At 45.3% G+C, this 14,839-nt stretch overlaps 1 protein-coding gene across 11 annotated transcripts in view; it reads left to right on the top strand.

Annotated features, from left to right (window-relative positions):
- Nucleotides 1-14,839, top strand: part of LOC147689140 (diacylglycerol kinase delta-like) — a 676,657-nt gene that overhangs the window by 555,294 nt on the left and 106,524 nt on the right. For all 11 annotated transcript variants that reach the window (XM_086942029.1, XM_086942028.1, XM_086942031.1 and 8 more), the window contains 3 exons: nucleotides 261-367; nucleotides 458-583; nucleotides 1,418-1,520. In XM_086942029.1, the coding sequence (XP_086798155.1) occupies nucleotides 261-367; nucleotides 458-583; nucleotides 1,418-1,520 (336 nt within the window). The remainder of the gene's footprint in view (nucleotides 1-260; nucleotides 368-457; nucleotides 584-1,417; nucleotides 1,521-14,839) is intronic.

Below are 14,839 nucleotides of genomic sequence, written 5' to 3'. Positions count from 1 at the left end.
AATAGAGGACATCCACAAGGTTTTGTCTGATGCTCCAAATCCCCTCAGCCTTTGTTTTTTCCAACATTGTGCGAAGGTGGCCGTAGACTCCAACAGCCATTGTACCCGCGTGCTCCAGTCTGTGTGATGGGTGCCCTTGGGGTTTTGGGTCACAGACTGCCTCTGCCCTACACATATTTACATGTTTTAATTGTTTTACATCATGGTGGAAATTGACATTGATTAACAATCCTTACCCTTTCCCTTGTTCTGAAATCCAGTTTGTAAATTCAAAGCCCACAAACGCTGTGCTGTGAGGGCTACCAACAATTGCAAGTGGACCACTCTGGCCTCCGTAGGAAATGACATCATTGAAGATGAGGATGGGGTAAGGGCTTATTTTCTGGCATGGAATCATTGTTTAGTACGAGGAGTAGACCGTACGCTTCCAATCTCACCGTCTTCTCTCTCCCCAAAGGTCACCATGCCGCACCAGTGGTTAGAAGGGAACCTGCCCGTCAGCGCCAGGTGTGCTGTATGTGACCGAACGTGCGGCAGTGTGAGGAGGCTGCAGGACTGGCGGTGTCTCTGGTGCAAGGCCATTGTAAGGACTCTGCTCACCCTTCATTTATTTTCATGAAATATTCTGTATGTTGCAGCATGTATGTATGTTTCAGTTGGACGTTCATCCAAACGCTTGGCGTCAAGATGTATAGTAGCTCCGATAACGTGGTTGGACAAGGTGTCTATAGATGTTGGTGATTTTTAAAGTCACCGGGTGGCACATGACATTCGAAGCCAGATGGATGGGCTACTTAGCAAAAGGTCTTTTATTACCCTGGACTAAGAGAGCCAGGGACTGTGAGGATGGTGTATCTTATATATGGGTGTAGTTTCTTGAATGTACCTTTTAGCTCCCCATGGGGCATCTCGTGTGGATGGAGATGTAAGTATTGAGACGCTCAGGGTAGGGCTAGTAGGATTGTTCTTGATTAAAAAGCTTAAAGAGTGGATCTGCTGGTCTTGGTAGCTAAGAGACTAAGAGGAGACACTTAACAATGTTTATGGCTCACTTTAAACCGCTGTTCTGGATAATCACAGAAATGCAGATAGAACATGTGTGCTTTTAATGTCGGTGGATTGTAGTCTTAGGCACACATCACTTTGGTGATTTCTAAGATGTTGCTTACTATTTGTTATAAAAGTAAGTAAAGACTTGCCGCAAGATTGTCGTAAGCACCACTTCTGTGGTCAGGAATAGTCATTTTTCCTTCCTTCTCTTATTGGGATCTTCCAGTCAAAAGAAAGTGCAGAAAAGGTGCACTCTTTCCTATCCTCTGATTGGTTGGTCAGCCTGCCGCACTGCACAGCCAAGGACAAGAGAAGGATGCAGTGAGGACAGAACCGACCCTTGTCTTTGTTATTTCCTGATCACCAGGTTCACAGCGCCTGCAAAGAACATCTGGGAAAGAAATGCCCTTTAGGACAATGCAAAGTGTCCATCATCCCGCCCACTGCCCTGAACAGCATCGACTCAGACGGTGAGTATTGACCAGCCAGCTGGGTGTAAAGTGGAAGTATGTTCGCATGCGCATGTACCGGGCAGGTGTATCGCTTCCAGGCTGTTTATAACCACATGCTTACATACGTTTTCTGTGTGCTTTCCAAATGTGGCCAAAAGTGGGAAAAGAGGGGAATACGGGTGATGTTAAGTACATTGGACATTGGTTAGAAGGGAATGAAACAGAACATAGACTATTTTTGGGGGGGGGAGGAGTTTTAAATAGCGAGAAGATGACCCACAGGTGTCAGCGCGCTTTACAGAGTAACCCCAACCGTATAACGCGAGGAACATAAAGAGTAAAGAAAAATACATAGTAATGATAAAAAAGAGTACAGTGGCATATGTAAACAAAATAGAAGCAATTACTCAGGTTAAATAATTACACATAAAAATACAAAGTAACAGAATATAAAAGATGTAAACAAAACAATATACAGTAGAATATGTGAATGCTAAGTTCTGAGGTTGAAGAAGGAAGGAGTTACAGAGTGGGGAAGAGTAGAGGCTTAGTTTTCCCAGAGGTAGTGATGTGCAGGTTGTGTGGGGGGTGGGGTAGGGGAACCAGTGGCTTAGTCCTAGTGAGAGAGGAATTTGTTAGATAGAAACATTTTTACTTCTTTCCTGAAGAGGGGTGTGGATGGGTTGCAACTGATCTCCGTGAGTAGGGAGTTCCAAATGTTTGGGGCCATTACAGAGGTTGTAAGTTTTCTTTTTCTTGACTTTTTGTGGCTTGGGAAGTTAGGAGATTGTGCCTCTGGAGGATCTATTTCCTCCCAATAGGGTCAGTCCCTGGGACAGGTAGGAGGGGGTATTTTGGTGCAGCATTGCACAATTTATTGCTGGGTCACCTTTTGTGCCTGAAGTGCTGTATTACCTCAGGTTGAAGCGTGGAGAACTCGGGCGCTACCATTTCAGACACGGGCTGTGCGCCCAATTCGGCACAGAAATGCAGAAATGTCACTCAGATTTTGTAAAATGAATGTGAAGTTATGATAATTCCCCAGCATTATATACTTTATGCATTTGCAAATTTAGTAATGGGGTGGCCTTGTACATGCTTCTGAATGGGCATCCTAGAGAAGGTTGTGGTGCTACGCAAAAAGAAAACAGAATGATAGAGGTGTTGGTCTCAGAGATGGAGTGTGTCCCATCTCTGGCTCCAGGTTATGTTCAGTAAAGTCCAAACAAACCCATTATGAATGAGAATTCTAGTTTATTTCCGAATTTTTACTCTAGAGGTGTTTGCCTTTCATTGCTGCCTATCAAAGACCTCTTATCGAGCCCTCAGAAAGTTCAAATCTTCTTAAAGTCACAGATCTCTGGCTGTACCACTGATATAAGACTGGAGTCCTCAAAACTTCAGGAAGAAGTTAAGGCATACCATCCTTCCATCTACCCATTCTCATCCCATGGGGAAAAATAAGGCAATAGTTATTGGATAAACGTGGATGAGGCGAGAGAGGTGCACAAGAAGAGCCAGAGCGGGTTTGGGTACCAGGTGTCGATAGGCGGATGGCGACGTGTAGTTGTGTCCTTGACAGTTCCTTGTCTTGTCTTCATGTCAAAGGGACTCAGTCTCTTTAGCCCTATTAGATTGGGATGTAGATTGTCTGGCTAGACTTCACCTGTCCACAATAAGTCTTGTCATCAAATGCATGATACAAGACATCGCTCACTGCACCTGATACATCGAGTCAAAATCCCATCTCTCAAAACAGACTTCACATACAAGAAATGACTCAATAACGCGACAGTCCTGTCGTGTTCTGGTTCTGACTGTCCTTGCTTTTCTCTGCCTTGCAAGGCTTCTGCAAAAAGAATTGCGAAGGTGGTCTGCCCACACCCTCGCCTACCATTCGTTCCTTGTCACAACATAGTTCATTTAATATTTACCTCTGTCACTTTTACCACTCAAGGATGAAGCCAGGGGTTGCTGTCCTTCCACCAGTGCTTTGTGAAAAGCTCTTTAGAGTCTCCTTGGGAAAGCCATCTCAAAAGCCTTGTGTTAGGCTGTGCTGAAGGCATGACAATGGTAGCCGGAAAGCCGGAAGTGTGCACTCGCTCAACGCCTGCTAATGCACAACAAGGTCTCCGCTTTTATTCAGATGGACAAATCCCTTTGAAAACAAAGCTTTGGTGTATGTGAGCTAGAAAGGCCTTTCTGCTTTTATACCTTGGTGGGGAAGATACTTCTGCTGCAGTAGGCTTGACTGGATACCCAAAAGATTTCAGGAGTCAGATTATGCAAGTGCTGGTGGAGTACTGGGGGCAATTATGCAGTAGCAGCTTTTGCGCAATGGCGAAGGAGCGTTGCCTCTGGTGCAGAGCCAGCAAACGAAAAATAAAGCAATGTTCTAGCATCGTTTTGTTTCTCGTTTGACAGGTTGTGCATGGAGTGGCGGGGCATGGGTGGGTGGAGGAGTGCTTGCACACTCTCTAAGTGCTCATGTGTATTTGGCCAAAACACACATGTGCACTTAGATTTCTCCAGCCCGGCTGCAATCAGCAGCCAAGCTGGAGACACCCCCACAGACTCCCTGGTCTGAGCAGAGCAGCACAGGTATTGGCTGGGAGTCTGTCCCAGGGGCTGCTGGGACCCAGGAAGAGGCCAGCAGGAGCGACCGGGCAGGCGGCCGGCGGGATCAGGTACATTTTTTTAATTAATATTAACCTCCCACGCTACCGGGTGACCGCCTCGTTCCCCAACGACTGGAAAAACGCCGTGGTCAACCCCCTCCTGAAGAAACCCTCGGCGGACTGCACCGACCTAAAAAAACTACAGACTCATCTCCCTGCTCCCGTTCCCTGCGAAAGTTATCGAGAAAGCTATCAGCAGCCAACTCGCCACATTCCTCGATGAGCACAACGTCCTCGACTCCTCCCAATCCGGCTTTAGGAAAAACCACAGTACGGAAACCACCCTCCTCGCCGCAGCAGACGACATCTGCACCCTACTGGACAAAGGAGAAACAGTAGCCCTCATTCTCCTCAACCTCTCAACGGCATTCAACACAGTCTCCCACTGCGCCCTAATATGCAGACTTCACGACGCAGGGATCCAGGACAAGGCCCTCGACTGGATCAGCTCCTTCCTCTCCGGCAGAATGCAGCGGGTCAGACTCTCCCCTTTCCTCTCGGACCCTACACCTACCACCTGCTGAGTCCTTCAGGGGTCCTCCCTCAGCCCGACGCTCTTCAATGTCTACATGGCTCCGCTCACCACCATCGTCTAAACCTACGTACTCAACATTGTGTCATATGCAGACGACACCCAACTCATCCTCTCCCTATCTAACGAACACAAGCCGTCGCCAAATGGATGAAAAACAGCTGCCTATAACTAAACACCAACAAGACGGAAGTACTCATCATGGTCCCAAACCCTGAGGCCTGGAACGAGACCTAGTGGCCCCCTGCTCCCGGAAACCCACCCACCCCAACGGACCACGCGCGCGAACCTGGGAATCATCCTGGACTCCGACCTCAAAATGGACAGCCAGATCAACTCCGTCTCATCCTCCTGCTTCCTCACCCTCCACCTCCTATGAAAGACCTTCAAATGGATCTCCCTTGAACACAGAAAGACTGTCACTCACGCCCTGGTCACCAGCAGACTCAACTGTGGCAGCGCACTCTATGCCGGACTAAACAAAAACCTCACCTGCAAGCTACAGAACATCCAGAACTCTGCGGCAAGACTGGTCCTCAACCTGCCAAAACACTGCCACATCTCCCAGCACCTGCGCCCACTCCACTGGCTCCCCATCGAGGCAAGAGTCACCTTCAAGATACTCATCCATGCTCACAAGGCCCTCCACAACACCGGACCAGCATACCTGAACAGCCGACTCAAATTCCATGCACCTCAAAGAACCCTAAGATCAGCCCAGCTCTCCTACGCCGAGGTCCCCCGCACCAGAAAAACCAGATCGGGAGGCCGCTCCTACTCCTTCCTCGCGGCCAAAGCATGGAACACCCTTCCGCTCCCCCTCAGACAGGCAACATCACTTCCCATCTTCGTAAGAGAGCTCAAGACCTGGCTCTTCGTCGGACCCCCTCCTTGATGGACGAGAACCTGCAACCCTGCACCCCCAGCGCCTTGATACCCTTACGGATAAGTAGTCGCACTTAACAAACTCCTGATTGATTGATTGGTTGATTGATTGATTGACGAGTGTGTCTGTCCATTACTGCAGTGAACTTTATTTAATTTTGGAAATTATTTCTCTGATAAGAAACATGTGTTTTGTTTAGTGCTTTATAATTAAGGCTTCCAGTTTTCCGTTTTCACTGATTTTTACAGATAAAAATGGGAAAACAGTGTGTTTCCAGTTTGTATTTATTTTTAAAAGCAGAAAAAAATTGAAAAATTGTCCGTCTAGTGAGTGACTTTCGACGCTTTCCTTCATGATTTCCAATCCAACATCTGAGCAGATAGACAGTATTAGGAGTCAAAAACAGGATGATATTTTCTTAAATATATAGGCATATGTTAACATGTATTTGTATATATTGCTAATATGTACATGTGGGTGTAGTGTTCTGCTATATTGACTGCTTAATTTGCTAAAACACAATAGGCATCAAAGTATAAGTGCATATTTTTCAATCAAGTTAGTGTGGAAATACACCATGTTACCACTCTATTTATTGTTAAAACACAAAATAAATATGGATAAATACAAATAAGATGGCCAAAAAATAAATATTGATAAATGCAGACGGAAATGTTGGAAAAATAAGTACCATAAAACCAGGAGCGCTATTTATAATTAGGGCTCCTGGTTTTATGTTTTTTTTTATTATTTCCGTCTGTATGTATCCATAGTTATTTGTTGCCATTTTATTGGTATTTAGTCGTATTTATTTTCTGTTTTGAGAATAAATGGTGTTGTAAAATGGTATTTTTCCACATTTATTTAACTGATAAACATGCACTCGTATTTTAATGCCTGTTGCGTTTTAGCAAATTAAGCAGCCAAATATAACAAAACACTACACTGACAGGTAAATATTAGCATTACATAGAAATATTTTTTAACATATGCCTGTTTTTAAGGGAATCGGATCCTGTTTTTAATTTCCCATGGTGTGTACCTGTTTAGCGGTTGGTTTGGAATTCATGAAGAACAATAAGGAGATTCAATTACAAAAAGCACAATTTTCAGTATTTTTCCACTTTTAAAAATAAATACACCAGGAAATAGTTTGATTTTCTGTCTGTATTTATATGTAAAAATCAGTAAAAATGGAAAACTGGACTCCTTTTTTATAATACAGTTCTGTTGTTTCAATATCTGTAGCTAGCACCTTACCACTTCTAGTTTAATTGTGCTCGACCTCCGAAGAATGGATGACTGAGTCTGCTCGTCCGGATCACCTTGATGGCTTTTACAGCACACCTCAGTGAAATGTGAGGAAGGGAGATTCTCTAACAGTTTAAGAGGCCTCTTGGTACCACTTTGTGGTGGTGTCAGGATTTCTGATGTACACTGAACGCTTCATTTATTTCCTAATGAATCCAGGATATTGAATGTGTGTAGACTACCAGTCTTGACTCCATTGCATGTGCTTGTTATTCTGAGAGTGTCTCTTCCAGTGCATGTTAAGTGGTGCAGAAGTGCACGTGGTTCCATTAGAAAGGATGCTGATGGAAGCAGCAGGCCACCAACCGGCTGATGGAGGATGCACAGGCCTTGAGTCTGTAACCGTCTGTCGAGTGCTTGGTTAATCCCTGACCAAAGCTATAACATGTGTTGCTAAAATGGGAGTCAGGAGAAGATGGAGAATCAAATGGTTTCAAATCAGATTATAAAGTGTCATGGCATGTCAGGGAGCGAAGAGGGAGGAGTGATGGGGAAAATCACTGCGAATGAAGTCCTATGCCTGTACAGATCCGCCACAGACATATTATATGTAAATCACATAACTTGGCTAATTTATGGTTCTTAGGTACCTAGTCCTGGTGACAGGATAAACGGTGGAGGGTCCAACAGGGTCCTCCTGCAGTCATCAAAGTATGCGCCATTCTGAAAAACCCACGGTTGAACATATAAATTATGTTATATGTTCTGAGCTTCACTAACACTGTGCTGACGGGAAACATCATTAACAACGAAGGCATTACTACGCGTAACGTTTACCACGGGGCACTTACCACGTAAACGTCTTTTCCACGCGTATGCCTTCCACGATCGTCTTTACCACGCAATATTCATTACGGTCGGGAGAATAACAAAAAAAGCGTAGGATTAAAAAAGGGGGGCTGGGGGGTCTCCCCCCCATAAAAAAACGAACCTGCCGTGCCGAAGAAATCAGCGTCGTTAGAGAGGAAGCTGGAATAAACTTCCGCTTCCTCTTTACGACGTACGAGCGACGTGGTAAAGGTGATGCGGAGAAAACGAATTCCGTTGTAACGCATGCGTGGAAAAGGCATGCGTTGCAACGGAATACGTAGTAACGACATTCAACCGTGCTGACATACAGTGAGTTTTTTTTCTAGCTTTTGGTAATTTAGTTTTATCTGTCTAGCGTTCTTTTACCAATGTAATTCCCTAGATACCTTCCTTTTGGTCGAATTTACACTCCCAAAAGAGACGAATACCCGCAGTTTGTCTATTGCTGGAAATTAACCCTAGTTATTCACAAAGTGTGAATTTGCACTCATGAATAAGGTTTACTCACACTTAAAATTCACTCAGCCTGGTGTTATTTTATCTATGAGTAAATCTGCTCAGAGCTGGGGATTCTAGGCTGGAGACACATGAAACAGTTGGTGGGCACCCACGAACCTGAGTGTGCAGTTGTTTACACTGTTTGCTGGTAGTTTCCCATGAGAGAAACAATCTTAGATTGCTCCTGTCAAGAACAGACGTACATCTATTTTGAGGAGGATAGTAGAGAGTAAGCATGGGCGGAAAATCCGTTTTGCTCGCGGATTTTGCGGATTTTCGGTAAATTCGCAATCCGCGAGATTCGCGAATCTCCCGCAAAATCCGCAAATCCGCGAGCAGCGGATTTTGCTCGCACTGCTCGCACTGTTCGCGTGAGTTCGCAGCTTCCCAGTACAACTTCGCGCCCCGCGAATAAGTGCAAAATTGCAGAAATACGATCTTAGCAAAACTGAAACTACTTACCAGGTTCAAAAGTTCAGGCTCATCATTAGTAGCCATTTCCTGTAGTGCTTCCTGAGGGGCCCCTCCAGAGTTCAGTTGCCAGTTGCAACTATTATGTGACCCTGCTCTGAACCTCAGAATAGTTACACATATGCCACAAAGGTCCTGAATTACAGCTAAGGGAGACAAGCAGGAGCCAGGCTGGAAGTTCAAATCCATTAATCAGCCCCTAATTCATTATTGTCAGTTGGGGCAGGGCAGGTGTTGTAACTAATTTTGCAACAATGAAAGCACTTAGCAAGTGCAAAAGATCACTAATCAGGAAGCACTAAGGAAGCAGGTGCCAGCTAAAAAAATATTCTGTGACACATTAATCAGCCCCAAATTAATTCAGGTCACTTGAGGCAGGGAAGGTGTGCTTGCGTTGCCACAATAATGTACACTGCCTGGACAACCAGAGGGTGCTGTGATGAAACAGAGGGTGGCATGGGTGGGCCAGAGGGTGGCATGAGTAGTCAGAGAGTGGCAGTGGTGACAGAGAGTGGCAGTGATGAAGAAGAGTGTCCCAAACAGGCTGGACACGTAGAAACAACAAGTTCGCGAAACTTGCGACCCGACAGGTAAGTTCGCAATTTGCGAAATTGTACAAAACCCTCGCAAACTGGCAGAAACCCGCGCAAACACACAAAAAAAATCCGCAAATTCGCGAGAATTCGCGGATTTTGCGGATTGCGAGTTCGCAAATCCGCAAAATTCGCGAACGCGAGATTCGCAAAATTCGCCCATGCTTAGTAGAGAGAGCACCCACAAAACTGATGAGCTGTTAGGACAAAGAGCTTTCATAGCGACAGAAACAAAATAAAGTAAAAGGTTACAAATGCACTTATAAGTCATATTTACTCAGGTAGGAATGTGGACTTGCTACATATCTGAATGCAGAAATGACAACACGTGGGTGGTTCTAGGAAGTTGTGACAGTTGCAGCTTTCTAGGCGCACCCCACGAAAAACTTTAATATGTGCTAGAAAGTCAACAATTTATACAAATTCTTAAGTGCGAGCCTAAGCCTGGTTACAAGTAATGGAATTCCATCTGAAGCAATAACTCCAGGTTGAATTCTGCCACGTGCATGTCTGGGTATCTCTGGGCCCAGAACTATCAGTCCGCAAACTCCAAACCGTATACTTCTGGGCCCAGAGACACCGAACACTGCCCGTGACATGGCGCAGAGGAGGGGACAGTGGGCAGCAGTGCTGCCGGACCCCGGCCTGACCACTGCAGCAGCACGATGGGGCAGACAGGTCCAAGCCAGCCCTTTTCCATTGTCCTCCTGCCTATCCCTCCTAACCCCCACCAGCCTTCACCTGATAATGTCAGCAGCCTTCTTCCTAGGATAGGGGAAAACCACCTAGAAAAGGATCCGGTATCTTCAGGTCTCTGTGGTTTTTCCCATGTCAGGGACAAAACTCATAATCACTGTTTTTTGTTGCCAGTCTGCAGTCTGGAATTGATGGACCACGCCCTACAGTATCCCCACCCCAACAGCACCAACATGTTTACATGTTTCCCTGTGTTGCATTAGCGCAATTTTCTGTAACTGTTGGTTTCTAGAATTTTGCAACACTGGCGATTGACCATGTGAGGTGCTTGACTTACTCCAAGGCTTTGCCGGGAACATATTTGAGCATGTTTTGTCAGTAGGACTAATGTACAAGATGTAGGTGTACCTTTGGTGATCAGATATTGTTTTACTCTCTTGGGGTTTATTTTTAGTGTTTGAATGTCCATCTCCAAACCCCCACTCCTTTAGTAGAAGGCATTCATCATGTTCCAAACACTACCCCTTGCGCCTCCGACATTGACGACGAAAACGTTTACCTCCTTGTGAGATCTCCGCACTTGTGGCAGAACCTCTACACATGAGAGATAGGACAGATGCAGGCAAAGGTCTGTTAGAGAAGTGTTAGTAGACTTTGTGAGTACATAAATAGAACTTCTGGAGCACTAGTTCTGTCTCCTACTTGCTTTGCCTCTTCACTAACCTCCACATCTGTTCGCCTATGTACCCATACACAGGGCTTTGAGTGGGCCGGGTCCTGCCGGTGCTCAGGAGCAGCAGTTCTAAAAATCAGGTGCTGAGACAGGTCCCTAGCGGGCTCCCCGTTTTTGCCCTCACCCTCATTGTGAAAAAAGCAATCCTAATTCTGCGGCAGTGCCACCCTGCACTGCCTGTGATGCAGCTTCAAAGAGACGCGTCATAGCTCTTTCACTCTCATCATGTCAGAACAGGTGCTTTTCAATATTCTATACAACGAAGCTGTAGTTGTTGCTTATTTATCTTATGCAACTAACAACCATAGACCAAGCCAATAGTCCTGGCTTGTTGTAGGTGTAATGCTACTTCTTGCATTATATATCAGGATGCAATGACAGAAACAGCAAAATACAAGTCAGGCGGCACACTATGCAAAGAACAGATTTTTAGCTTACGTGCTTTTAAGCCACGCCCTTAATTACGTCGGCCACGCCCTTTTGAGAGCCTCCTCTTCCCCCACCCTCAGTTTTTTCATCCCACTTAAAGCCTTGGCCATACACCCATCGGGTGTTCTGCAGAGCCCGATAGAAGCTGCAGGGTGACATAGGTGCTGTAGAAAAATAAATGAATATGATTCATTGCGAGCCGCAGTTTCCTCCTAGCGCCCACCCGAGTGCACGTGGCGCTAGAGAGAGAGGCAGATGCAGGAGTGTAAGACTCACCCTCACCCACTCGAAGATGTAACCGGCACGCTGCCTCCGATGGGGCTCTCGGCGGCATGCTTTGCTGATCACCAACATTTTGCTCCCAGTTTAATTTTGTAAAGTGGCGCCCCCCTTCGAGAGCCCACGGCTTGGCTGTGAGTAAGAGCGCCCTGGCACCGCCGGCGTGGGCGACGCGCGCTGATGGAAGCTGCGGCTGCTGCATTGCAGAGCCGGCTGTCAGAGGCTTGGCGCTGGGAGCCCTTGAGTTTGCTTTTAGGATATCATTCCAAGTGTGTGCGTCACTTTCTGCCGTCACAGACCATTTTCAACAGAAACCTACACCTCCTGTCTTTGGTATACCAGGGACCCCTGGTCGGACCTGCTCATTTTGAAGCAGTGTGCAGAGGATCAAACCATTTCACTCTGTCTTTACTCCTTAAAGTGTGTCTTCACAACTCCATTTAATGCACATGAAGCTCACTGCGAAGTTCCAATCAAGTCCATCTTTCAGATGAATATGTCAAGGTCGTGATCATTAATGGTAATTTGTACTCCCGCTGTTTCCTCCTGGGGGGAGTTGATATATACCCATCGTGTCGTACCTGGATGGGGTATAATTTGCTCATCCATGCTTGTGAATGCTAAAATAATTGGTCATTAAAACTGCAAAAGTATGTCAAATACTTTTGCATTTTTTCTCTTAAAGAAGTGCCTGGGAGCTGCACTTTGGCCTACATTTCTTTACATTAACACTGGTCCGCCTTTCACGAAGCCCATCCGCGCGTTCAGCTTAGTTCCAGCTTTTCTCTCTATCTTCCTGGTGCAGCAGTATTTCGTCTGTTGCATTAACTGAAAATGGACACAGTAGTATTAACCATGTCTGCTGCTGAAGGGATTTGCACTTGCAGTTCATTCATAACTAGGAGCGGGGTGTACCAAGAGACTGGTCACAAGGAGTGGTCACAAATTGTGCACCGATGTGTTGCGTCCATTCTTTCATTTTATGATGCGGCCAATGTACTAATAGGTCACATTGCAAAATCTCCATCTCAGAGGGTCTCAGGACGACCTGCTTCATGATGATAAACTCTTGTTTTATTATAGTGGTCCATGTTGCTTAACCCCTTGGCTGCGGCGGTAATTCCGCCGCAGCGTTAGGGGGGAGGGGGGCCGCGTGGCGCCACCATGCTCGTGACGGAACCACTCCGTCACGAGCCGCGGTGGCGCTGTGCTTGTAACGGAATGGTTCCGTCACGGCCCCGCCCGCCTAATAGAACCTTCAGCGCAGGCGTGGAATCAGCGCCGTGCAGGCGCGGCGGCCGGGCCGTGACGGAACCATTCTGCCACCAGCACAGCACCACCGTGGCTCGTGACGGAATGGTTCCACCACGAGCATGCAAGGTGTTAAAGGAATCGGTTCAGTTATTAAAGGAAATACGTTTCCCACTTGTGGAAACATCAGGGGTGGGATGGCAATGACCTACCGTCCCATCCCCCAGGCTGCCGACACCATTGACAATAGAGAAGATGTCCCAAGGGGAATTTTTACCACCCCTATTGAGGTATGGGTAACTGATTAATTGTTTGCGACTGTAGCGGAAGAAGGTTAATTCATACTAAAAGACCATTTTATAGCTACAAAACGGGTGATTTTGCAAAACGCAAGGTCTGTTATCACAAAATGTCTTTGTACATCTGGTCCTAGGTTCCCAATCCAATAGACGGATTACTTTTTGTCTTTGAATATCTTGTGCTGCTAGTGATATCCTACTAGAATATCATATCCAAAATATAGTACCACACATATCATAACTTAAATATCAGATACCGTGAGACCATGAAGATAAACATATATATGGATGTGTCTATGTACTCTACTTAACTCTACATCTTTGTACCTCGCCAACATAACTGCATCATCAAGATGTGTAGAGGGAAGTAAACAATGGTACATCAATGCCCGAAAGAGTGTAAAATGTGCCATAGTCAAAAAATGAAGAAAAAAAATTACAATGTATGTTCCTCCAAAAATGATGAGGACAGTTTAACACCGTAGAACACTGATTGCGAAGTAGAGCGATACCTGGGGGGATGACAAATCCCATCCTTTTGGCATTCATCATTTTTTATAGTGGGGTTAACTAAATATTGGCGAAGAAGGCGTGAACATGAGTGATCTCATGGATCAGGAATGAGAAGCTGTCGTATCTTGGATGACGTGATCTTCGGAAGATTGTCAAATATACACCCACGAGGTCCTGATTTTAATCCCGGCTTTGCCTTCACGAAATTGTGTGATCTTCGGTACATTACTGCATCTCTCATCTGCTAAAATTAGAGGACTTTGAACCTGTGTAAACGCTGACCATAGACACCAAGGTGTTGACCCACATTACTCATCTTAACATTACTCCTTCAAATTGAGTAGATTTCCAACTTTTGTGGAATTTCTTAAACCCCTTGTAATAGTCATTGATATCCACGAGATTCACCGACTTCAGTAGTTACTCCCCCTCGCTACACTTCCTCCTGGAGATTGTTTATAGTGCATAGAAATTGCTGCAGACGTGTTCATTTACCCCTCAATTATTTTCTTTTTTAATCCACCAGAAAAAATATTTTTCTTATTGAAGCAATCCCTGCAAACCTATTAATAAATAAGACGATGTTTGGAGCGTTTTGACAGCTAATTTGCAAATCAGTGTAAGCGTTTTCTCACAGAGTATAAATATATCATTTAGGTATGAAAAATTAGGTATGAAAAACCATTGGGAAGTTTCTTGAGGAATTAAACAGTTTTGAGTACGATGACGGTCATCCCACAAGCCAGCCAGCTGAACCGCCCTTCCCCCCAGCAACACATAAACCGTTTTACACCTTTATTTATTTATTCAGGAAGTTTTATATAGCGCTGCTGGACCCAAGAATATCAGAGCGCTTTACAAGGTAGGTAGACATATTAAGAAATAATAAACAAATTTACAATGTGCAGAAAAATACACAAAGGTAAAAACATTGAAATTAAATGCTAGAGGGGGGCAGAGAAACAACGGAATAATAAGAGGGATAAAAGGTGCCTTTCTAATCGATTTTCCCAGTTACTGAGTTCCATAGCCCCGGATCCTCGTCTGGTGCATCAGGGAATTATGCCAACAAATAGAACATTTTTCGCACCTCAATTGAAGTGAGACACAGGCTGGCAAAGTATGATGGAAAGCAACATTTTCCCAAGTTGCGTCTTTAAAAATGCATGTGAGTTATCGGGTATTCTAGTTTGATGGTGCCCCTAGTTTCTTGGTTCCCTTAGTTTCTTGGTTCCCTCTCGATTCCTGAAGCAACTTTAAGTAAGCATATCAAGAGAAACCTTCCAATAATGTGGGTTTTTAGCCACATATCAGAGAAGTAAGATGGGCTTAGTCTTACCTTACTTTGTCCTGAAACA

Source organism: Lissotriton vulgaris, chromosome 10, assembly GCF_964263255.1.
Source record: "Lissotriton vulgaris chromosome 10, aLisVul1.2, whole genome shotgun sequence".
Lineage (NCBI taxonomy): Eukaryota > Metazoa > Chordata > Amphibia > Caudata > Salamandridae > Lissotriton > Lissotriton vulgaris.
This window is presented reverse-complemented; position numbering and strand designations above follow the sequence as displayed.